Source organism: Otolemur garnettii, unplaced genomic scaffold, assembly GCF_000181295.1.
Source record: "Otolemur garnettii isolate 467f Iridium unplaced genomic scaffold, OtoGar3 scaffold00070, whole genome shotgun sequence".
Lineage (NCBI taxonomy): Eukaryota > Metazoa > Chordata > Mammalia > Primates > Galagidae > Otolemur > Otolemur garnettii.
This window is the reverse complement of record NW_003852465.1, coordinates 2,773,907-2,800,397: the sequence shown is the minus strand read 5'-3', so window position 1 is coordinate 2,800,397 and position 26,491 is coordinate 2,773,907. Positions and strand designations below refer to the sequence as shown.

The window sequence follows — 26,491 nt, the reverse complement described above, 5'->3', positions numbered from 1 at the left end:
AAGGACATTTGCCCTGGACTGTTTATCACAGCTCAATTTAAATTGCAAAAATGTGGAAACAGCCTAAATGCCTACCAACCCAGGCTTGGATGATCAAGCTGTGGTATATGTACACCATGGAATACTATTCAGCTACTAAAAAATATGGAGACTTTACATCTTTTGTATTAACCTGGGTGGAGTTGAAATACATTCTTCTTAGTAAAGTATCACAGGAATGGAGAAATAAGAATCCAATGTACTCAATTCTAATATGAAGGTAGCAGATGAGCTAATATAAGGTGGGGGGATGGGGAAATGAATAGTAGGGAGAGGGAAGGAGGGAGAGGGATGGGGGTCACAGTGTATGGCACACTTCTTGGGGGTGGGACGCAAGATAAGAGGGACTTTATATAACAAATGCAATCAGTATAACCTAATTATACTCTCAATGAATCCCAAACAATAAAAGAATTATAAAAAAAAATTTATGCCTTAGATTTGCTAGTCTGCAAGTATGTTTCAGATGTAGTCTTTGCTTCAGTCACTCTGCCATGTGCTTGGTTCTGGGAAGAGAAGGATGTAGAAAGCAAGAAGATCAGAGACTTCTGGCGAGCCCAAAGTAAGAACAAATGATAATCACACAATAAGGACAGTGGGGGAGGGGAGGGTGCAGAGGCCAGACACCAGTGCTTCTCCAAGCAGGTGAGTTTAACAATAGCTTATGTTTGTCACATATTTGACAAACCATTCTTGTCTTTGTGTTCTCATTTCTCAGAAACCATTCTTGTCTTTGTGTTCTTATTTCTACCTCCGTTCCAAAGTCAATGGTACAGCTGGTAGCTCTAAAGATGAGAGACCACAGGGCTGAGGAAGAGAGGAAGGGATATTCCAAGCAGAGTGAAACAAAAACTAAACAGAAACCACAGCAAACGTCTTGTTTAGGGAATGGTCAGCACTTTGTGAGGCAGTGAGGAAGCGTCCTATCACGGGATGGGTTAGTGGGCGGTGAGCACAGAGAGGCCGATGGGAAGATCCTCGTGTGCTATGGAGGTTCATTCTGCAGGACTGAGTTTTCCTAACTGGAACATCAGGGTTACAGTGCATCTTCCTAGGGTCAGTTTGTGGAAGTGGGGCTAGGGGATAAAATTGAATTATTGGTGAAAATGTTGAAGTTTACTTTTATTAAACCATACATCCTCTTCTAAGAGGTAAATGCAAACTTCGCATCATTCTGAAACCTGTGTGTATTTGTGCTTCAGGCTGTCTACCCGGATTCTGTGAGCTACGATCTCCTGTTTCTCCTTGCTCCTCTGTGAAAACGCTCTGAGGAGCAATGACAGAAGCCCTGGAAACCTTTGATGAGTTCTCAGCAGAGGGAGACTTGATTGCTCCTAGTAGGGACAAGAGGATGGTGTCAGGGACAAAAGCAGAGATGAGTGAGAAGCGGCTGCCGTGGAGGAGTGAGGGTGGAGGTGGCGGGGAAAGATGAGGATTTCATGTTGGAGGTGAGGGGCAGGGAGGAATTGGGGGGCCTTTACCTTTCCCTGGAAAATAAGTTTGTTTTCAGAATTAGAGGTGATCTCTAATGCACCTGGTTGGGAGCCTGGCCACACAGGTAATGCCCACCCAGTACATGGTAAATCATAACTGCACAGATGATCAGACTGTTAAACAAGCCACAGGCTGGAACAAAGAGCAGATTTGAGGGAGAAGAGTGCCTAATTTAGGAGACAATCCCTGATTTCATTTAACAGGTCTTTAAACTTTGAAAACTTAAATCTCTTTTTTTTCTACCTTATGCTTCTGGACCTCTGAATATACAGCTGATACAGAAATAGGTATACATTAAACATTAATTATAATATTAACCCAATTGACTATGTTGATGGAACTATGTTATTTCCATAAACTGGGTATTTATTCTGAGTACTTTTAAAAATATGTTTTAAAGAAAGATTACATGATAATAAAGGAAATAAGCCCACTGAATACTACGGAGATTAATATATTGCCTGTGACGATATAAATTGATAGAACATTGTTTGGAAAACAATTTGCCCGTATATATTTATCTAAAGTGTTGAAAACTATTCATATGCATTGCCAAAACAATTTTACTTTGGAAAATGTTTCTTATGGAGATAATTTAGGAATGTAGATGGAGACTCAAGTATAAATCAGTTCACTATAGCTCTTATAGAAAATGTAAATACTCAAAAAAATGGTAAAATTATACTCCTATAAATACAATGTACACAGCAGAGGGATACATACAAAATGTAACTGGTTCTCTCATGTGGTACAATTACAGATGATAATATTTGATAATTTTATTTTGGAGCTCAAATGCATAGACTGGATTTGCCATAATACTTGGCTTGTGACACACTGTCTGTACCAGCTCTTTTTAATTCACCATTGATTACATTAGATTGAGTTCTTTGATAGATGACTATTGGTAGATCTAGGATGTAACCGCAAGCCAGAGGATTACTAATAGCTCATGCCCTTGAGGAAAAGAAGAATTATCATCCCAATATGAAACCTATCACCTGGAAGGATTCCCATTCATCCCTTTCAGAGTCAGTATAATAAAGTTGTAAAAAAATTCAAACTAGGATTATTTTTTGTACATTCCAAATTAAAAAATCAAATATGTATGCTATCTAAATAAAATAATTTATTTTCCAAGTTTTACAGATCGTATTCTCCATTTCCAGTTGGCAAATGTGTATGAGTTAACCTGCTAATTTGCATTTTACCTGAACACTAAAGCTAAATTCAGAGGTAATATAGAAAGGGGTGAGACTCGCTACCAATTGGCAGAGTGTGGTCTTAGACACAGACTAAGGTTAAGATGATGTCATTGTGTGTCCTCTCTCTATGCAAACCCCCAAATGTGACTTGATACATAGTATAATTGAAACGGTGAAATATTTATAAAACTCTGTTTAGGATTTGACCATGCATTGGTGGTACATGAGGTATATCTGCAAACTAGATGCCAACCAATCACTTCATAATCAACCTTAGTTGTCCCCATGGGGCTCACATGTTAGAATGCCAGGATTCAAGAGGTTAAGTGATCCACTGACGGGATGGAGTGAGCACTGGAACCAGACTCCTTGTTTGGTTGCCTTCCACTCTATCATACTGTCTCTCAAAGGGACACTGGAATTTGCTTTACATTAGAAAAGGCGGCTCTCCCTGTTCCACTACTATGAAAACAGGTCTTTGAAAGCAGAATAGAAGTCACTGGGAAATATGATTTGATATGCAAATATGCACTTTAAACACAACCTTTCATAAACACCTTTAAGTAATGCAAGGAAATCCTCTGAATATGTATCATAAGTATCTTCAAACAGAGATTGAATGTCAGCATTTTCATAAAATTCATATATGTGGTATAAAGAATCTCCATTTTATGTCGAGATTCCCAGTAAAATAAATGTGTCCATGGTTACCTTGTTTAATAACCATCTTGGAAAGTTCAATTTGCTTTTCATTGTTTTCTTATGAAATAAGGTTTAGCATTGTCATAATCAGTGAGGCGAAAGACAGATTTGTTCTATATTTGTTTTATGAAATTACATGAACAAATTAACAGCAATACTAATCTCATTCCTTTCAATAAGAAATCTAAAAGAATTACAATAACTTTGATAACTGTTCCCAACTTTAGGTCATTTTCATTCTAGTTACTTCTTAAGAGAGACTTTAAAAAATGAAAAGAATCTCAAAATTTGGAGAAATCGTTCAATTTAATAAACATGAGTATTCAAATTAAGAAATTCTGGGCCATTTTCCGCTTGGACTGTTGGATTATGTAACATGTGACTACAAAGTGTTAGCCTTGATTGAGGTTTAACAAGTTTAAAAACCAGGGCAAATACACAATGTATTGTCCACTTAGAATATTTTTGGAAGTAAAAGAAAGTTCTATTCATAATTATACCAGAACAGGAGATACACAAAGACTGTTTAGGGAAAACCAGGGTGTATAGATTTCCTAATAGAACTGAATCCCAGTCATTTCTTAGCTACATAAATTGGCATGTGTACACCATGGTTCACCAGTTGACACATTCGTGGTCAAACATCCTCTTCGTCCTCATTAAAATAGCAAAAACAACAACAAAAAAACCCCTCAAGTTTGTTTCTTTACAATTAGACACAGATATATGCTTAAATTCATTTACTCTAATTAGTAGACCCATTATTAAATATTATGAGAAAAACTCTTTGACACTTGATTTCAAATTGCTCTTTTCCCATCAGCTGCCTTCTCCTTTCCCCTTATTTAATACTTTGTATTTATTTTCAGACTTATAAAGTAAGAAGAATAACAGTAATGGTCGATAGTTTATTCATTTATCAAGCAGATGCTGCCAGGGGCCCACTGTGGGCATGTGCAGGGCCAGGAGTAACATGAGGATAATAGAAGTGGTCACTTCTGTTAAGACAGGTGACCTATTTAGAAGACAAAGGTATGTCCCTAAAATGATTATAATCCAGGACATAATCTAAAGGACAGACCCCATTGGCAGAGTGTGGCATGAGAGTCTGGGGAGGGGAAGATGGCACTACACAGCAGGAGGGTGTCCTGGAAGGCTTCTGAAGGAGTGAGGCTTGGATCTGCCTATGAACAACAGCAGAGATTGCAAAAGAGCTTCCAGGGGCAGAGAGCCAGGTGAGCAAAGGCACAAAGGGAGGAAAGAACACAGCTTCATCTGAGCCCAGTGCTGGGGAGTTTGATCCTAAGATGCTTAGAAAGGTAGGGTGGTGGCAGCACAGAGTGCCTGCAAATGCAGTTAATTCAAAGAACAGAGTCATACAAGGTAATAAACGAGCAATCCAATGAGGGGTGCACTTGAAGAGGTGTGATCTTGCAGTGGTGAATAGGATGGCCTGCAGAGACTAGGGAATGTTGCAGGGGACCAAGAACTAGCCTAGAGACAGAGCGTTAGAGACAAAGACGAGGCAGAGGTGATACAAAGAGAGTCTGGAAGCATGAGCCCCAGTATGTGACAACTCACTGGCCGACATGTTTAAGATTTTAATCTGCTATGCAGTAGCTCTGTAAGATGACCCACCCAAGGGACTATAACAAACTGGTCAATATCATAGGGAATTTCCACAGAGTACCTATGGTGCGTGTCTGGTCTATGAAAATTAGGTCAACTTAAGGAGGTGGTCAATGTGTAGGGAGGTGGTCAGGTAAGGAGGTGCCACTGTATTTGAGAAAATGGTGATGCCATTAACAGGCACCTCAGTGCGCCATCTCCAAACTGGCAGAATGCCATCCTGTCTTTAATGTTCAAGTCATAAGAATAGTTTCACACTTCATCTAGATCACTTTTCAATTCAGTACATTTCCCAAAGGAACGATAACTTATTAAGGTGATTTTTATAAGTGGATGATTTTATTGCCCCAGTAGCAAGTGGTATAAAATTATTTTAGATATTTCATTAATAACTCGAAAATGTGACTAACAAGCGGAAGAAAAGAGAAGACAAAGAAAGCATCCAGTGAGTTGAAAACTCCAAATAGCCCTTCACACACTGTCCACCAATTTCTCTTTTCTCTGAAATCTACCACAACACACAGGTAATACACAGGCTCTTTATCGATTGTGTTTGACAACCTAACTTGTTCCTTCCGTCACTGGTTTTAAAACATTTTAATAGGTTCACCTCTCGGAATACACGCATCGGAGATCATCAGAGTGGATTGGCTAGGGTGGGAGGCCCTCAGTTCCCCATCTGTTGCAGGGGTTCTTGGATCTGAATGATGCCTGGTGTTTAAAGGGGTTGCAAGTGTGGATTAGAGAATATGTCAAGTACACACCAATATGAGAGTCTATGATTTCACGGAATGACGACCAGGAGGGTTACATGTTCATGGAGATGGCAAACCTTAGCTCATCACTCATTTATTTCTCTCTGTTTTTTAGCATTTTGGCCCTTTCCTTAGCAGTGTTTAACCAAAGCAAAAGTGGAATGAAGGTTAAAACCCATGACTCAAAGAACAAGAACCTGCTGGAAAGGGAGACCACCTGGTGGTCTGGGGGTCTTCTCCAATCCCCTTGTACAGAAAGGAGGGAAGGAGCGACACTGCTCAGAAGGTGGTCTGTGCAGACAGCAATGGGAATGCTCACTTATTCCTTCATTAAATATTGACTGAGCACCCCCCATGAAACAAGCAATGGGATGCAAAAACAAGGCAGACGAGGCCTCTGCCCTCAGAGCCTAGAAAGACCCACGTCACTCTACATACACAAACTACAAAGAGTTTTTTCTTGCCAGGTGCGGTGGCTCACGCCTGTAATCCTAGTACTTTGGGAGGTCGATTGTTCAAGCTCAGGAGTTCCAGACCAGCTTGAGCAAGAGCAAGATCTCATCTCTACTAAAAATAGAAAAACTAGCCTGACGCTGGGGCAGGGTCCTGCAGTCCCAGCTACTCAGTAGGTTGAGGCAAGTGGATTACCTGTGCCCAAGAGTTTGAAGTTGCTGTGAGCTCTGATGTCAGGGCACTAGCGGGGGCAACAGAGTCTCTGCCTCAAAAAAAAAATTTTTTTTTCCTCAATCTTGACATCACAAATCATGAAGTACCTGAAAAAATATACAACTGAAATCTAACAAATAACTACCCTCTTCCCCTTTTTTGAATGAAAATCTTCATTCATGATACTCTTTTCTTTATGTAAGAGAGAAATTATACATACTTAAGTTTTCACAATTATTCTACGCATACTGGGAGGGAAATACATTTTGCAGAATGACACTTCTCAGTGGACACAGCCCAAGGGTTGACTTTCGCTCTGTGTCAGGATCGCCAAGAGGAAGTTGACTAACGTGCTAAATGCTTGCTCCTACTTAGAGACACTGGCCCAAGCTGGGTTTCCAGGGAACAGAGAGCTTATATTTAATCTCCTTTCCACCTTTAATACCTCTCCCCATACGCTAACAAAAATTTTTTTGCTACCTTTTATAACATTGACTATATTAGGGGTACTTAATGCAACCTTTTGTATGGGTTCCTTCACCTGAGCCCATACACCCTGAGGGGTGAAGTACAAATGATTTCAAGCAGCATTTCTCAGTGATCAAAATCTACAGGCACAGAAGTGTTGCCCAAGTGATTTGTTTGTCTTGGCCAATCTGCTGTTTCCTAATTCAAACTTCTGCACTTACTGGTTTCTGACTCCTCTCCGTTGTGACTTTGGAGACTTCATGGTAAATGCCCCCCTGAAAACTCAACCTCTTCCTGGCACTAAGCAAACACATCCTTATTAGGACCTGGTGAAAGAGCTCTACGTTTCTGGAAGCCTTTCCCTTTAAATTATTTCTGGTAGAGGTCGGATGTGAGATCTGCCTCTGACTTGCTAAGGGCTATTTTATGATTTATTTCAACCTTTTGCTGGCACTAGGAACAAAAAAAAAGAGCAAACTTGAAAATAAAGGAGAGAAGCAGCTGAGTCCTTCGTGAAATTCCAATAGCGCGCAGCACCCTGACTCTTAACGATGGGTGCATTGTTTAAATTTTTATACTTTTTATTTTTTTCCCCTCAAAAACAAAATTAAACCCATTTATCATTTTTAATTAGAGAATAAGTGCCATCATTTTTTAAAGAGAACAAATTTCAAGCTGTGAGTCTTTTAATGTAGACTGGTCCTTTGAGACTTTTTTGAAGCACTATGGGGAAATTTTAAAGCCAGTCAAATGTTTTTCTTGGGAAGAGTGATGACAGGTCAGGGTGAGATATGGGTGTCATTAAAATTTCATAGAGGTCCCTAACACGCCAGAGTCTCCATAACATTGACACATGGACTATAATATCTCCAAAGAAGCATTTGCTGTCCATCGGGGCTCTGAATGGAGCTGTAATGGTCTATTGATGCAATAATCTGCATGTTAAAAAGTACCTAAGTATTTGCAGGATCTGCTTTGGTCTAGTGGGTTAATAATCCATTTGCTAAAAGTCCAAAATATGTATTCAGAAGATAGATCAGCTTTGGTTCACTGAATCAATAGGAAGTCAGTCTTCACAAAGGCCCCTAAATAGTTTCATAGTTAACATTTCAGCAAGTTCAGAAATGCCACCTGTAGACTCTCATTTCTGTCATTTAAAGTGTGGATTTCTTATCTTTGCTCCAGTGGATGCCGGAAGCTGTGCTTCACTTTGATCCATGATAATTTTGCTTTCAGAAGTCAGAACAAAATTGCCACCGAGCAAACTGCATTAAAGCCAGGAGATATTTAGGAGCAGCCCTCTGGTCCCTCCAATCGCCAATCAGCCTGTCTGCCACCACTGTGCAGGTTCAATGCCCCCGTCACTCTCAGGACTGTACTGTCCTGCTGTCACTTAGCTCCCCTCTGTCAATCTCTGCCCAGAAGCTCTGTCCAGTGATTCTGTTAGAGTCCAAGCATGGTTCTCCTCTGCTCCAGCACGTTCCGATCACGTAGTCACAGCCAAAGGCTCCTCAGGGCATGCCCTGTTTACTCTGATGTCACGTCCTCCCACTCCTCCCCCTCGGCCCATGGGGCTGGAGCACACTGGCCTCATTGCTGGCCCTGGATCACATCAACGGACTCCTGCCTCAGGCCCTCAACTTGCCTCTCCTCTTCCTGACCAGCTCCTTCCACTTGGCGAGATCTCCTACTTTGGTCTCATAGGAAGGGAGCCTTCCCTGCCACCCTGCACATGACAGCAGTCCCCTGCCCCCACGCCACCTCCCTGATCTCCATCGGCACTCACCACCACACAGAACAGAACAGGCCTTTACTTGTCCGTTTATTCTCCACCTCTCTCCACTAGGGCAGGAGCCTCATAATCCGTACTTAGCTAAGCGCCTGGCACATTGTGAGTCCTTGCCAGATACTTATGGCACAAAGGAATGAAACAAATGACAAAGGAGACTTCTGTTTCCGTAATAGTCTGCTGGATAAGTGTACACGTCCAGGCTGAGGAGCAATGAGCATCTCTTTCTGAGCTGAGCCCTCTCTTTGACCATTACACCTCAGTTTTCTGTGAGATTCTCTAACTGGCACAAAACTGGTCCTTGTGAAGATGCTTGCACGTGTTACCCCCAGAACTACAGGGTCATGTGATGGAGGTCTAAGAAGATCTGGGGTCATCTTTGCTGGTTACAGAAACATGCGGTCAGTCTGTTTTTAAGGTGCAGAACATAAAGACAAGATCAGCATTCCTCAGTCTCCACACTGAATGTGGTGTCCACTTCCAGGCTCTGGTGACAACAGACTTCACAATCTCCTCTGATGCAGCCATAAAGGGTGGCATGTACTACTCGGTGTGTGTCCCATAACTGTGTTGGACTGAGGAGCACTTGGCCACAAGCACTGTTCTCTCCTAAATTTCGTAACTTTTCCTTGGAGTGTCCCCCACACACCTCCCCCACCTTCACTGTGCATGTGGCTCTCAAAAGCATCCTTTCTCAGGATTGAAGACTGTCATGGCAACTCCTTCCTTATTTAAATTTCACAGGAACACTCTTTATTTCAATCACTCAGAAGGGGCCTTCAGCAACAGAATTACAGCTGACAGCAAATTAATGAGTCTGATGCTGTGATTAGTTGAGATTACAGGCTGCACAGAGCTTGTCTGAGCATTCACCATGGCCATCAGCCTGCTGCAGCTTCTCCTAAAGACTCACGGTGATCACAAACGGGGATGGGATTCCACCACAGTGAGCCCCACAGAAATGGAAGAAAATTTGTCTGTATTGTAATATTTCAATGACATGCAATTAATTAAAAGTACTTTTACTGTTAGCCTGCTTAGCTTAAATGAGTGTTCCCCGATACCCTCCCCCCAGCACACTGACTTATTTTAATAAAGCTTTAAGGCACTAAATGAAAAGTTGAAGTAATCTAGATAATTCCAGCCCCCAAACCCAAAGTATTCATTAACTAAAAGGAAAACAGTTTAATCTTGAATTATTTAGATAAGTGACTCAATTTTGTAATTTATTTTGCATGAAGAGACAGAACTTAATGGATATCACAGCACATGCCAATACTTGCGTGGATTTATAGAATACAAGGTTTCAATCAACTTAATAGGAGGAGATAAAAAATTAGCATGAACAACAATGACAGAATCATCCACTCTGTTACCAGGTGTTATTGCACAGACGTCCACACTCTGGCATTTGGGCTGCAAAGAAATAATGATTTCTATAATCCCCGGCAATGACTTTTGGTGAGGTGGGGGGAGGTTTCAAATAAATGTCTGTTTGCTTTCGATGAGCTTCCCTGAATCAGCCTTATTTGATTTTAGATCCTCCTAAGGGAAGAGATTTCAGGATTTCCTCGTTGTAGAGCAGAAAAGAACACTTTGCTGAACTTGTATGACATCATCTGTAGCATTAAAAGGGCAGATAATCACGGCTTCTCGGCCTGTTTACCAAAGCTTCTTTACTTCCTCAATCTATTTTATTTCCAAATGTCAGAGGAGGGGGAAACCTTTCTCAGATATACAGACCGCAGAAGCAGAGGAAACATGAGGACAAATTCTTTACCTTTTGTAAAAGCCTTGAACTAATTAGTAGATGGACTTTCTGAACTGTTATATATCACAGTCTAGATTAGTGGTTCTCAGCCTTCCTAATGCCTTGGTCCTTTAATACAGTTCCTGTGGGTTGTGACCCAGAGGTTGAGAACCGCTGGTCTAGACCCTCTAACGTCACGCCAGACAGAGGCTAGAGTATAACAACAAAGGACGTGAGGCCATCTTCATTTCTGGAAGGTTTGTGCAACTGTTCTTTCCAGTAAAGACCTGAGTCACAAAGAGAATGCTGAGTTTGCAAAGAAAATTATAACTAATATAATCGAATTTAGTTTAATCAATTACCATTGGAATACTGCACAATGAATAAAACTAGTGGGCCCAGTTCTGGTTTATAAATATAGTTTCTTTTCTAAATTCCATTAGAAACCCACTTACATCAGAGAAAAAAAAGAAAAAATGTAGAAGCTGTAATATGATTTATAAAAAGCAACAAATAGGTGAGCCATGTTTTTCAGGCTTTAGACTCTCAAAATATTTTCCACTGTTCTGAAAATATTAGAGTCCCACAGCTAAAACAAATAACATTTAAAAGATCTTACCCTAGACAGATAACAGCTAAGAAATGTTTCATAGCAATAAATTAATTTCTTTGTTATGGAAACCCCCTCGACCATAACTTCATGAAGAAATGTGAAGCCGTGTGAAAACCATCTTACCTCATATTCAAAGTCCTCCGTTCTGTCCGCATCAGCAGGCAAGCTGGAGATATACTCATTGTCCTCATAAAATTCATGCTCCATCGGATGAAGAGAATGGCAGCTGGGGGAAGGCAGCAAGATGATAGGAATGGATCAAAAGGGTCCTTTGTAAGATTAAAACAGATTTTCGACTTTCGCTCTAGTTTTCTCTGCTTTGGAAGAAGACCCGTAGTGATCTAGCCTTTCAATGAACTATACAGCTCAGACAGGGTGGGTACTTTTCTTTCTCTGCCTACATGGAGCCTGTCCATTTGCCTTTTCTGAGAGAGACCCAGAGTCAGGGCCCACGGGCAGGGCTGCGTAATGGGGAGACCCACATGAGTCTTCAGCCGTCCATGGGGCTTTAGCGACACTTCCTGGTTGCGCTTCCAGCCTGCTGAGTGGGACCAGCCTCTCGCGTGGGTGTGTGGCGTTTGAGATTGCAGTCTACCCTAAGGGAGTTATTCTGTAACAAAGCATTACCAATTTCATAATTCACAGCCCCAGACTGGTTTTTAAAAGCCATTTTCAAAAGCACATACTCTTCAGACACTACCAGGTACTCATTTTCCCCTATTCCTGAAGACCCTCGATCCCCATTCTGCCTCTCAACCCACACTTTGCCGCTGCCAAAGGTCACGTGCATGAATCACCAAGGGCATTCACGGTGAGAACTCAGGGGGGACTTCTGCAAGCCCCAGTGTCTCACAACACTGTTGGAAAATCTGGGCATTGCACATGTTTTTATATAATCTTTCACTTTCAGAAATATTTTAAATACATTAGAAAGTGTTTTTCGAATTAATATATGCTTTGAAAGAGACTACGCATCCTATCATATAAGGCTAAGTATAGTTTAACAGCAAAGGGCATAAGGCCTTTTTTATCTCTAAAAGTCAATGAAAAACCCTGGGTGCAATTAAACAAGTTGGTTGCAGGTGAAATCTTTAAGCCCTGCCGGTGTGGACATTGTTGAAAAATTGGAGTTAGTTGTATAATTATCTCCTTTCCTGTCTGATGCTCTCCTTCTCTGGCCTATATAAACGCTCTAGCAGCCTTTCCCTCTCCTATCCCTGACAGTGGGCTCCACAGAGGGTTCACTAGTGTGGGCCAAAACGGCAGAAGCAGTCCCGGCAGTCTTGCTTCTATCTGGACTGACTCTGCACGTCCTGTTTGGGCTGGAGAAAGTCAAAGTTTGCTCTTTGGGCATGTGATGTGTTTCCCCTGACTTGCAGTAGCTGGAAGGCAGCCCTGCTGTAAGGAATATCTTATTCACTCGACAAACACTTATTGAATGCCTACCAGATGCTAGGCTCCATGCCAAGTGCTAGAAATATGTTGGTACACAAAATCCAATTCTTGCTCTATTAATTGGGGAAAGCAGCAAAGTGGGAATTTTGATCTAATGCAATAATTAAAGAGAAAATACGGGAGTTATGGCAGCACAGGGTGGGGGTGGAGACACTGCAGCCTCAGGAAAGCTGCTCGGAAGGCTTGGTTCTGAGCTCGGGTCTGCAGGCCTTAGGAAGAGCAGCACAGCACACGGGCTGAGGGAGCTGGGCCAGACCTCCTTGCCCTGAAGGCGGCCTTGGCCTTGCCATTTTCTTGCTGTGTGGCCCAGTCACTACATTGTGTCCTCCTCTGTGATAACATAACGCACCCCCTCACAAGGCAGTGGTGGGGACTGAACATGTCAACAAGTAAAAAGCACTTGGAATAGCATCAAAAACATGTTAATAAAAGCTAACTTAAGAAAATATTTATTAGATGGCAACTGTGTGTCAGGCTATACCAGGGAGAATTACATACAGTAGAACCTCTGTAAGTTGAACCCCCAGGGGACTATAATAAGATGGTCAACATACAGAGGTGGTCAACGTACAGAACCGGGCCTGCTGTCCTGATACGTACATGTGGTGCACGTCTGGTCTATGACAATCAGGTCAACTTAAGGAGGTGGCCAGCTGTGGAGGTTCTGCTGTACTGGTTCACTTGCTCATTGTTCAAGTTCTTCTCTAGAATATAAACTTCCGGAGGGAGTGGCTTTCTTTTTGCTCATGGTTTTAGGCCCAGTCTCTAGTTCCAGTGCCTGACACACCCAGTTTGTCCCTGACACAGAGGTCTGTTTAATAAGCGATGGATGAGTGAGTAGAGTGATAGGTAAGGCAGGCAGCGCCCCTGTCCTCTGGGAACTTGAAGTCTTGAGGAATAGTTTCCAAAACCCGGCTGCACGTTAGAATTGCCTAGGGAGAGCGTTGAAAAATTCTGATGCCTGGGTGTGACTCTAAAAAGTCTTATTTAACTGATCTGAGGTGGGATTCAGGCATCAGTATTGCTTCTCAAAGTTTCTAGATGATTCTAACATACACCTGTGAACAACTGAAGTGGGCTGACAGGAGCCGCTAAAGGGCAGGGAGGTGGCCTGGATCACATGTGTTTTACCAAGTGGAGAATGGGCTGGCGCAGGGGGTGACAATGGAGCTTAAAGAGACTATTGCTCTTATAAATCAAACTCTCAATAATGTTTGAAAACTTACTTAAAAGTTCACAGAACACAATGCATCGGACAAAAAGTACTTCTAAAACTGCACAAGTAGGATTATTTGAATAAAACCTAACTGCCTTTAAATTAGGTAAAAATCAGGAGGAAATACTCCTTGGATAGCTCCTTGTTACAAAGCACTATTCTTACTTTCTGACAGCCAGGACCCTTTGTTTACATCTCAGTGTATTGGCTAATTACTTTCTTTGGAGGATTGCACTTTAATTAAATTAATTTCCCAGCTTCTCTTTTAAAGAGAAGAAGAAGAAGAAGAGGGAGAGAGAGAGAGAGAACCCACAGAGAATACGGTGCCAACAGGCGAGCTCCACATGAGTCTTAATAAGGTTTTTGGCAGCTTTGGTGTGAAAAGCTATTTCCCTGGCCGGTGCTCACGAGTAGCATGAGGCTTTTGATGGCTGGAAATACGAAGATGAACGAATCAGAGCCAGGATTTGTCACTGCACCTCAGCAAGTGTGACTGCACAGGGGAAGCAACGGCAACCGTGGGTCAAGGGAGGGGAGGGAGCAGGAATAGCTGGGAACTAATTGGAAGCAGCCACCACGTAGATATTTTCCAAGTAGGGCAAGGAGCCCGTGTCAGTAACCGGCAACCAGCTCGGGTGACTGATTCTTTCCAACATCTACTTTAAATGGCAAATGGAAACAAACAGGGCTTTGGGAGCAATGACAGAAAAATACCTGTCTGAGAGCAGAAATGGACAGATGTCTGGCACCGGAGGGGTAGGTGGCCGCAGCTTGGCCAGGGCCATGATGTGTTCGAAGGTGATGTCTGTCTGAGTGCTGGCATTCATGAGCTGCACTTCTGGGACGGTTCCATAGGATGGTCTACTGAGAGGCGTTCGCCTTAACACCTGCACCACGATGGGCTCCTTGGCGTTTCGGAAAGCTTCCACTGCCTCTTCATGGGTGGCCTTGGAAAGATCTTTCCCATTGACCTACAGAGACATAATGACTTTGTTCACATCCGAGGAAACAACAGAGTGGTCATCACAGAAGGCGAGGAGGGACACTTTCCACCAGGTCTGATACGAATTTTGTAAAGGAATATTTCATTAGACATTGGCATTTCCTGAACTCTTTACCAATATGAGGACATACAGGAGATCCGAACAACAATGACTTTTGGATCTTTATGAAGTTGCTGGAGTTGATTAACTATCAATAGCAAGACACCAGAATGATTAGTAAAAATTTAAATAACACATCAGCTTCAGAAAATGTTCACCAAGATCTTCAAATAGTTGTAGAAATGTTAAGTACATCTTGATTTAAAAAAAATGATCAATCTCTTGGTGAGAATTTCAATATCTAAATCGGCCTTATTTACCTGAAATCTAATTCTTTAGGATATTGTCAAATTTCCTTCATGTTTGTCATCTTTTTACTCAAGATCATGTTACTGTTCATGAACATTTTCTCATAAATCCTCAGTGTTCAAGGGGTGGTCCAGAGACCAGCATTGGCATCTCGTAAGAGGTTATCAGAAATGCAGCGTCCTGGGGCCACCCTAGACCTACCAAGTCAGAACCGGCATTTTAACAAGATTCCGGCTGATCTATACACTTATTCATACCTCTGAATGAGTACATGATGTCCCGTGGGTCCTCACCTTTTTTAAGTTATACCAACTGATGACTCACCAAGGTAGCCTTGGACATGCAGAAAAAGAGGTTGAAATTTGCCTTTGTCTTGGCTTCTCAGCAAGGGCAGAAACACTGGCATTTGGGCGGAAAACAATGTTCTTTTCATGTGGCTCTCCATGCCTATGCAGTAAAGCCAGGAATGTTCCTCAACTTTTGTGTTACCCCAAACACTCGCATACTTTCCCTAACACCCTCTCAGGGGTCAACACTGAACAGATTTGTTCTCAGATGGTGGTCATTTCATTCTCTCAAAATGAGTCCTGATAACCCAGCCTCTTAGTGGAATTTGTATTTTAATAAAGGCCTCTAGAATTCTGAAATAGCTTCATGGCTCCTGCCCCAAATGAATTAATAATATTGACTTTTGAAAATGTGGAGAGATAGTTGGTGGCACACGACTTTGCCTCATCTCCCTGAAATTATGCCACTTCTAGGAAGCTAACTTAAGCCGCTTGCCTGTTGGTGGGGCACTGATCACTGTTAGGCACCAGCAACCCTTAGAGGTCCCTGGGTGCCTAAAAAGAAGCAAAGGAAGGCACCGAGTAGCAGCTGTAGAACAATTGCTGACATTCAAATGAGCACATTCTCTCTCCCTGAGTAGACAAGGAGTCTGTGTGTGCTCAGAGCCAGTGTATCGCAATTTGGGGTAAACGACACCATGCCAGGTAGAAATCATCATGTCATGTACAGACAGGCTTAATGACCTGCAGGAGCTAATTTACTCAATGGACCCTGAAAGAGTTAATGTGCCTTCAAAAAAATGAGCAATTAAGTTTCTTCACCAGCAAAATATGTCCCAGTTCAGTTCTTGGATCACTAGCAAGAAACCCCAGTTGGAGATTCGACTGGGTACTTACCACTGCGTACACATTCACTAATCTGTGTATACTCTCTCTGAATCTTCTCTGTCCGTGGACACAACTTAAAAAATTATCACTGAATTTTCACCGACACATCTTGGAATGTTTGACTTGGGGCATGTGAGAGTATGTGGACAGGGGACGCTTAGGGGACACTTAAGTTTTCATTCCTTTAGTTTCTGCCAATGACAGGTGCATGGGCCAGGACTACCCCTATCTCTCCCAAAGACATGTAGTCAGTACATCAAAGAAAACCCAGAATGGAAAGCACCACCTCAGCTCTAGCCTCTCAGGCTGAATGGTGTCAACCCCTGTGTTTCATACTGTGGTCAGTATTTATAAATTCCAAATTATGGGTAAGGGTCAAGTGGTGGGTCAGATTGCTCTTTGAGAACTGTCCTTTAGTCATATGAATTGTTAATTATTTAATATCCACTGGAACTATGTCAACATGGTACCTAGAAGCCTTGTATGAAGAGTAACCCCTAACAGTGGTAGAATGAAATAAGATAGTGCCCTTTTTGAAGTAACTTCAAGTGATATCTGAGGGTAAAGGGAAACATCTGTGGCCAGGGTTTCTTCTGGTCACACACAGAGTCCTACTAATCCACAAAGCGTGTCAATAGGTAGCAGACAGACAAATGTCACTGATGTATGTTTTCCCCAAGGTGGCCGGGTACTTTGCCTACCTGTTAATCTGGCCTTAGTGGTCAGTATGTGTGTTTGTTTTCGTGATCTTAAGGGCAAGAATAATTTTTAAAAGGTGAGTTTCCTCCTGACAATGATTATTTATTTTGTATTCCTCTGAGTTAAGATGATTTGCAAAATTCAGAATAGCCTAAAAATTTCTATGGAAACATATTTTTGGCTGGGAAATCATTAGTTCTTATTGTAACTCCTAATATGCAGACAATATTAATGTTCATACAGCAAAATCAATAGCTATTGATTTTAAGACCCGTACATTCATTCATTTACAACCATGATGTTTATATGCAAATTTCATTCTTTGCTCTAAGGACAATTAAACCCAATCTTTTAAAAGGAGAGCCAACGTAGTCTTGGAGATTTTACTTCCCTATTGAGGAATGCTCTTTTCTTCTGGTTATCACGCGCTGACCTCTATTTTCTTAAGCTATTTAATATCTCTCAAAGTAAAGAAGTCTATGACCTTTACAGGCTCTGTGGTCCCACATGAGTCCTTGGAAAATGTAAGCACTGATGACACTAAACACTGTGTTTTTTTTTCCTCACTTCACTTGAAGTTCATCAACAGACTGTTAGCTTACCAAAAGGTCACCATTTTATAAATTATGCCTTTCACAAAAAAAAAAAAAAATAGCTTAATTGGGATTTTCTGGCAGGTGCTTTGCTCAGTTACCAGTTATAGCTAGAGAGAAGCACAATATTGCAAGAATATCTGAAGTTAATCCTGCAGGAACATTTTATACTAAGTTAACAAATAGTAAAACTTTAATTTTTTCTAGGGGTTAGTTCCTAAATCAACAACAAGAATTTTGGTATTTCATGTAGCCATATCCTTAATATTCTATCTCTTTAATGCTATATTCTTTCCCTCTCTCCTCCCCCCTTCCTTACTCCCTCATCCCCTTAGTCTTTCTTCTCTGTCTCAATCTTAAACTTGCTTTTGTGTGGATACCATATAATTTTTATATATTTTGTGTGATGAGCCTGGAAGAGGTAAAAGCCCTTTACGAATGGTGCCCCACTTCAAACAGGTAATTAAGGGTGCAGCTCCAACCTTTTGTGACCCAGTAGAAGGTGGGAAGGTCTTTTGCCAGAAGGGCATAGGGGAGTTGATTTTCAGAAGGAAAAGAAATGGATAAAGAAGGCTAGGAGTGAAATGGAGGGAAGAGATGCAAGGTGATTTGAAGATTAAAAAAGTACTCACTTGTTACGGGATTTGAGTTTGAATTTACATGCAGAAGGGTTCTGAAAAGGATGGTAGATTGACTGCAACATGCTATAGGGAAAGAGACTTTTTTTCTAAAGGGATTGTTAAATGGAATGAGAAGAGGGAAGGGTATCATAAAAAATAGGAGTATTATATGAGATAATTCTATCTATTGCTATAGCATCTGGCATGTTGATAACTGTGGCCCAAACTGATTTGGTTCTATTTCAATGTCTTGACTAGACAACAACTGAAAAGATTCATGTGATTGATATTTGATAAAAGGCTAGCAGTCCCAGAGTGGGGAGACTGGACTCTGAAGTGGTGATTAAGCCACCTGACTCGTGATAAATGAGAAAGCAGATGCAGTAGACAAAAAGACATTACAAGAACACCACAGAAAAGAGGAAAAGAAGATGCCGATGATAGAAATTCCAGGATAAATCGTGACATGAGGTTGTCTTCAGACAAACTAGCATAGGATTGGAAAAGAGTGAAGAGAGTGATCTGAATTATGTAAAACTTTAAAAACTTATACACATTCAGGTGAACTAATAAGTGAGCGTACAATGGGAAAATAAAAGAAAAATTAACCACATAATACTATTTTCTGAAAAGGTCTTCCCCCACCCTTTGTACTTATCAATGTAGTTCTACGCAGACAAATACCCTCAAAAATTAGATATTCAAGAGATGCTTTGTAATAAATGTAAAACACCTTTTATAGATATGAAAAATAAATGTCTTGTTTCTAAAAAGTTATTATTTTCCATTATAGTGATAGCATAATCTTAAGTGGGTAGACAAAAGGAGTCATTTTCCAGCAATCTATGCAAAAGATATGTGAATACATTTGTTGCGGCAGATGGACTAATTAATCCATAGGCAACTTGTGAATGTTAAGTAAAGAATATAGCTTTTCATATGTAAACCGTATCATGGCAATGTTTGATGAAGCTTCTGTTTAAACAAATACCTACCCTTTTGGATAGATGGCAAAATCTGGGCCACTCATCAAGTTTCCCCAGAGTGATTAGTGGCCTCCGCTCAGATAGGAGTTGTTACTCTTTGATTATTCCTCCAAATCCAACCGTGCAAAATTTTCTTGGATATCAGAAAACAAACAGACTCCCTCCCTCTTTTGAAGTGCAAACAAGAGCAGGAATAAACAAGTGACTCTGGTGAGTTGCCATTTCTAGAGTGAGCTGTTTGGGAATGATAAGGTTTGCAAACCGCCTTGCCTCTTCGGACAAATAAGGGCTTCTAAGCCTCTATGCCTTTCCAAGGAGAATAAATATGAGAATACTCAATAAAAGAGGTAGAGATCCAAGCATTATGTACAGTTGACATAGCTCAATTTCACATTGAGAATGACTATGAAGGACTTGTGTATTATCATTCTGGCTGGACATAATATTGCACCTGATAAGTTTACAAAATCTCCCACACTCACAAATAACTATAGCATTAATTTTGACTAAAGTCCCTTAGTGAAGCTAAGGATCAAATTCTCTATTTGATAATTAGTGAGGTGTTGCCAAAGTATGGCCTAGTAACATTTTTCAGGAAGAGGAAATAATTTAAGCCGCTGCTCAAGTATTTGATATAGGAGGAATTTAATAATAATCTGAACTTTATATTCACTAAAACCCTCATCATATACAATCTTCAATTTTCAAGAAATGTAAGTACATTTCCCTCCCCTGCCCCTGACGTTGATATGCTTGATTATATGGGAACACCTGCTAGGATAGCAGGATCAAGGATAGTGTCCAAAACATTTATGATTAAAAAAACCTCACAGAATAGGAATTGAGCTGAATTGGATGAAGACAACCTACTAAGAGATCAGCTAGAATAAATTTCAACCTTTAAAAAATGTTTTCAATGAGCAGAACAATTCCTGGCATATAGTTTTGTTTTCCTCGTGAAATTTCAGAACATAAGTACATGCATGTTTGATCACATCAACCCCAACGTCCATTTAGTCCAGTTTTCTGCTTATAACAGGGCTATATGCTGTTGTTACAGAAGTGGGATCCTGATGAAAGAATGAGTTTGGCTCCCTCTGTGTGATGCCTTTAGCCTGTCAGGCAGCAACAAGAAAGTCCTTGACAGATGCCAGAACATTGATGTTGGACTTCTCAGCTCTGGAACAGTAAGAAATACATCTATTTTCATTATACATTACCCAGTCTGTGGTATTCTGCTGTAGCTAAAGAAAATACATCTTTAATCATCAGAGAAATGCAAACCAAAACCACTTTGAGATATCATCTAACTCCAGTAAGAGTAGCCCATATCACAAAATCCCCAAACTACAAATGTTTGGAGAAAAGGGAACACTTCTGCACTGCTGGTGGGAATGCAAGCTAGCATGCTCCTTTTGGAAAGATGTTTGGAGCACACTCAGGGATGTAAATGTACTGCTGTTTGATCCTGTAATTACTCTACTATGTGTATATCCAAAAGACCAAAAATCAATTGGCAACAAAAATATTTGTACCAGATTGTTCACTGCAGCTCAATTCATAATTGCCAAGTCTTAGAAAAAGCCCAAGTGCCTATCAACCCACGAATGGATCAATAAATTGTGGTATATGTATACCATGGAATACTATGCAGCATTAAAAAAGATGGAGACTTTACCACTTTTATGTTTACATGGATGGAACTGGAAAATATTCTTCTTAGTAAAGTATCTCAGGAATGGAAAAAAAACATCCAGCGTACTCAGTACTGCTATGAAACCAATTTATAATCACTCACACTTTCATATGAGAGATGAATCACAACTATAGCCCAGGATGAAGGAGGGGGATGAGAAGGGAGGCAGGTGGCTCAATAGAGGAAGGGTTAATGGTGAGATCACACCTATGAAGCATATTGCAAGAGTATAAGTCAAATCTATCAAGTATTGAATGCAAATGTCTTAACATTGTGATTAAGTAAATGAGGTGAAAGCTACGTTAATTAGTAGGATGTAAGCACTCCAATTTGTACAAATAATCAACACATTGAATACCACAAAAGTATAAATGTATTCATGATCTATGTATATATGACTTAATAAAAAAAAAAGTTGGTACCAAGAAGTAAGGTTGTTGCTTTAACAAATACCTGAAAATGTAGAAGAAGCTTTTGAACTGGGTAATGGGTAGAAGCTAGAAGACTCTGAAGGAGCAATCTACAGAAATCCTAGATTGCTGGGAATGGAGATTTAGTGGCAATTCTGCTGAGTGCTGAGAAGACAAGAAGTGTAGGAAAAATCTGGAACTTCTTAGAAATTATTTAAGTTGTTATAATTAGAAAGTGTGTCGAAAAATGAAGGGTAAAGGTTATTCTGATGTTGTCTCCATTGGAACTGAAAAACAAGATATTGGAACCAGAGTAAAGTATACTTGTCATAATGCGTCAATGAACTTGGCTGAATTGTGTCTGTGTTGTAGGGTTTTTTGAAGGCAGAATTTAATGGTGATGAACTAGAAGACCTGGAAAAAGAACTATCTAAGCACAAGACATTCCATGCTCTGCATGCCTTCTTTTGGCCATGTACGGTAACATGAGAGAAAAGGAGAATGACTTAAGGATGGAATTTCTAATTAAAAGGCAAGCAGAACAAAAAACTGGAAAATCCACAGCTTGGCCATGTAAAAGTGAAAAGCCATCTTCTTGGTAGCAAACCAAGGGTAAGGCCAAGTGACCATTTGTTGAAGAGATAAATATAGCTAGAAGGATGCCAGGTGCTATTCATCAGGACTCTGGAAGAGTGACCTTGAAGAGATCTTCAAGGTAAGCAGGACTGTGTGGGCAAAGTTTTCAGAGAGGCACCTGCAGTACCCCAGTTTTGCTGCCCTGAATGGGCTTCTGCTGCTTGAATTCCAGTGGGAGCCCCTTGGCCACCCCAGCCATAGCTCAAGTAGGCCCAAATGTGGCTCAACCCACTGCTCTGGAAAGTATAAATTCTAAACCCAGGCAGCATCCACATAGTGCTAATTCTGCAGGTGCAGAGAAGGTAAGAGCTATGGGGCCAAGGCAGCTTCTTTCTAGATGCCAAAGGATATTGTGGACAACATACAGAGACTTGCCATAGATACAGAGCCACCTAGAGAGCCCCATGAGGGAAATGCCTTATGGAGATATGGGAATGGGGTAGTCTGGAGACCCCAGAATTGTAGGGCTACCAGTGTGCAGCTCCAGCCAGAGAAAGTTGCAGGCACAGACTCCAACCTCTGAGAGCTGCTGAGTGGAATTGAGCCCAGCAAAGCCCTAGGGGCGAGGAAACGCCACCCAGTGTGCCCGGCATGCAGGCCACTATTCTGGCCTTTTAAGCCTTAATACTGTTTTCCTGCTTGCATTTTGCACATGCTGGGAGCTAGTTACTGCTTTTCTTCTCACCTATTTCTCCCTTTTGGAATGGGCGTGTCTACCTTATGCCTGTACCGCCGCTGTGTTTTGGAAGTAGGCAGCTTGTTTGATTTCAGAGGCTCATAGCCGGAGGGAGTTTGCTCCAGGGTGAATGATACCTGAGTCGCTCCCATATCTGATTTAGATGAGATTCTGCACTTTTGAATTGGTACTGGAACAAATTAATACTTTGCTACTATTAGGACAGAATGAATGTAGTTTGCCTTTGAGAAGAACAAATTTTGGGGTCCCTCAAAGTTTATGTGCTGGAAACTTAATCCCCAGTGCAGCCCTATTGAGAAGCGGCACCTGTCCCTCCCATTCTCGTGTGCTCTCTCACCATGCCAGGTGGTGCCTTCCACCAGGCAGGGGGAAAGCCCTCACCAGAGGCTGTTCCTTTGATGTTGGGCTTCCCGGCCTCCAAAAATGGAAGAAATATATTTCTTTCCACTATAAATTAGCCAATCTGTGTGATTCTGTTATAGCAGCAGCAAACAAATGAAGATATTCCATTGCTTTGGGTTGGTCTAGAGTTATTAGACTCAGGTTATAATATTTTTGTCGCGAATGCTTACAGTGGTGGATGTCTTCTCAGACTATCCCATCAGGAGTCATGTAATGTCTACGTGCCCACCATAGGTGGACGTTAACCTTCATGGCTCCATGAGGGGTTTAGGGGAGCGATCATGAGAATCTAAAGCAAATGTAACATGCTAATGTTAAAATAGGGGGAATCTAGGTGAATTAAATTTGAGAATAGTTTATACCATTCTTGCAAATGTTTGATAAGTCTGAAGTTCCTGTTCTTTGCTGTGTATAATGCCTGCCCATATGTAAAGCATTCCCACATTTTGGCTTAAACTTTCAGGAAGGAACTGTTTCATTTTAATTTTGTAAAGGAGGGCAGAAGAGGCTGCTCAGCGGCACCCTTGTCTTTTGGGAGAGGTGCACGGCACGGAGCTGACCACTGTGGAAAGGCCAGGAGTGAGTCCAGGCATCAGACCAGGAGAGAGAGTGGTCTGCATGACCTGAGTGCCCAGCCTCCCCCAACTGTCCCTTCCCAGATCACTTTCATTCCCACTTCCTCTATTTCCTATTCCCCCATATCCATTGGCGGGAACATGGTTACGGCTACTCCACAGAGAACCCCCACAGGCTTATTTCCCAGGAAGCTGGTGTGAGGGGGCAGGGCTGGCCTCGCGTGCCCCAGGCTCCGAATGGTAGATCCCTGCCCTTTCTGGGCTGCCTCAATTCTCCTGCAGCTGGCCCCATTGTCAGGCCCCTGGACCACTGCGCTGTCAAGGAAATCTTCCCTGATAATATTCCAGGGAAGCACTCTGTAGTTACATTTCTCACTAGTGACTGGACTGTGACTTCCTTGAGCCATCTAGACCTTGGGCTCTCGGTAACGTCAGAACAGATGATACCAGCTTTTCCTAAACTTACAAATCCTACCAGTCACCCAGGGGACTGGTTAAAATGAGACTCCTGAACCACACCCAAATACATTGAACTACCTCTCCAGGAGAAAGATCTGGGTATCTGTCCAATTAACAATTATCCTAAATGGTTCTTTCTCCAGGCAAGTTGGGAATTTATATCAACTCAGCACCTTTGGGGTTTGGACAAGTGATAGGCTCAAAATTATAATCTATGGACTCAGGGTCCCCTAAGCTTTTGTGTTTCACTGCCAAGTACTCTTGCCAAGTAAACTTCATGGGGACTAAAGCCAAAGGTCACAACAACAGGCTCCTAGTAGAATTGGGTCTCAGAACTGGGTCTCTCAGACCCCAGATCATGGATTTTCCTCCTCAGCGTGGTGTCCTGGGCCCCTCAGAATGGTGCCCGCTGGGTGAGAGATGAGGCAGCAAGGAAAGGGCAGGGATCTACCAAGGAAAGGGAAGGGATCTACCGAGGAAAGGGCAGGGATCTACCGAGGAAAGGGAAGGGATCTACCGAGGAAAGGGCAGGGATCTACCGAGGAAAGGATAGAGATCTACTGAGGAAAGGGCAGGGATCTACCAAGGAAAGGATAGAGATCTACTGAGGAAAGGGCAGAGATCTACCAAGGAAAGGGCAGGGATCTACCATCAGGAGCCTGGGGCAGAGAGGGCCAGCCCTGGCCCTCACACCAGCTTCACAGTAGATAGGCCCACTTGGGTTCTCAGCAAAGCAGCTATGGCCTTGTTCCCACCAATAGCTATGGGTGGGAATAAGAAATGAGGGGATGTGGGGTCAAGAGTGGGCTGAGAGGGGACAGTTGGAGGAAGTTGGGTACTGAGGTTGTCCAGACCGTTTTTACCTGCTGCCTGAGCTTGCTACTGCCTTCTTCACAGAAGCTGGCTCTATGCCTTGGGGCTCTTGTGAGAGAATGAGGCATCACTGCTCGGTCACGTCTGCCCTTCTTTTGCCAAAGTCCCAACACTAACTGTCACATAGCCATTGGCAGTGTTCCCACTTCCAAGATGGCAGCTGCAGCAGTGTCCAGCACGACCAGCCAGGTGCGCTGGAGGGTTCTGCAGCTGGGGTGGATGCCCCATGAGGAGTTCCTGGGGAGGGAGGTAGCTTGGAAGGGGTGAGATTATGGTATTCTAGTGTCTTATTTTGCATAGAAATATTGTTATTGCTTTCTAGGATTGCACTTTTAACACATAAGCACAAATAAAAGAATTAAGAACATGTATGTATCGACACAGAATTAGTACTTCCCATGAATAATGGGCAAAAAAGTACACATTATACATGGCAAAATGTGGTAGGTCAAAATAAAATGTTTCCAATACATCATTATATATTTTTATTAGGTAGAAATAGATTCCTGATGAAATCATTTAGAGTTCACAAATAGTTATAAAGACTTGATGGATGAAGAGTTTCCTACGGAATTTATTTCTGAATTTGCGTATATTTAGAGAAATAAATTCCTACTGTGCTGCAGATGTCTTTTTTTACTCTCTGTGTGTGAATACACATGCATTCCTACAAGCAAAGAAACATAGATTGGTATCACCAACTTTATCATTGTTCTAACAATTCATCTACTATCACCTCAAGTCCTGTTCTTCTCCAAGCTGAGCTATTTAAAAAGATAGATGGCTGCCTTCTGGCTAATTGTGGGAGTTCTTTCATTACTATAAAAAGAATTTTCATATCTCAAGTGATTCTATAAGCAGTGAATAATGACCTAAATCTCTGGAGTACAGTCCACTGACGAAATGGCAGGATAACAACTACTTACTGACCTTTTACTGCCTAAGATAATACTCAGCTGATGTAGGTGATCATTAATAAACCCATCCATTGAGTTGTGACATATCAGATCCAAGGACGTGAAACTTAATGAGAAAATTCTGGTGGAGATAGAATTTTCTGCAACAAGCCTACGGATATGAGGACATAGGCACATGTATGGCAAATGTTCTTAAAGCGAACTCAAATTATTTCACTGGGAACAAAAAATTCCATTGTAATTGAGCAACTCTGAGCTCCTGTTTAAAAATAAAAAAACCCAAACTGCCCAAATCAAAAATCCGACAATCAGGATCAGGAACTGAGAATTTGATAGATGTATTCATCTTTCATATCCCTTGGATGAGAAGAAATATGTTCTGAGCCTTTAAACAAGACCTCTGTGTCCTATCTAGGTGGTGAGAGAATAAAAGGCTGTAGAATGAAGACATTAACCTCTGTGCTTAGCTGCGTCAGCATGGTGCCCAAGAAGTGTCAAAAAATAACTATTTATTAAGCAAAAGAGGGAAATTGTACCCCACACTTATTAATAAAGGATTGGGAGACTGTGGATTTTATTCTTATAATAGGACTTCTTGCATGTCAAAATCAAAGGTGCTA

The 26,491-nt window shown here is 41.6% G+C and overlaps 1 protein-coding gene across 2 annotated transcripts in view; it reads right to left on the bottom strand.

Annotated features, from left to right (window-relative positions):
• PDZRN4 (PDZ domain containing ring finger 4) overlaps window positions 1-26,491 on the bottom strand; it is a 364,567-nt gene that overhangs the window by 49,736 nt on the left and 288,340 nt on the right. For both annotated transcript variants that reach the window (XM_003793539.1, XM_003793538.2), the window contains 2 exons: window positions 14,496-14,752; window positions 11,234-11,336 (listed from right to left, as the gene is read on the bottom strand). In XM_003793539.1, the coding sequence (XP_003793587.1) occupies window positions 11,234-11,336; window positions 14,496-14,752 (360 nt within the window). The remainder of the gene's footprint in view (window positions 1-11,233; window positions 11,337-14,495; window positions 14,753-26,491) is intronic.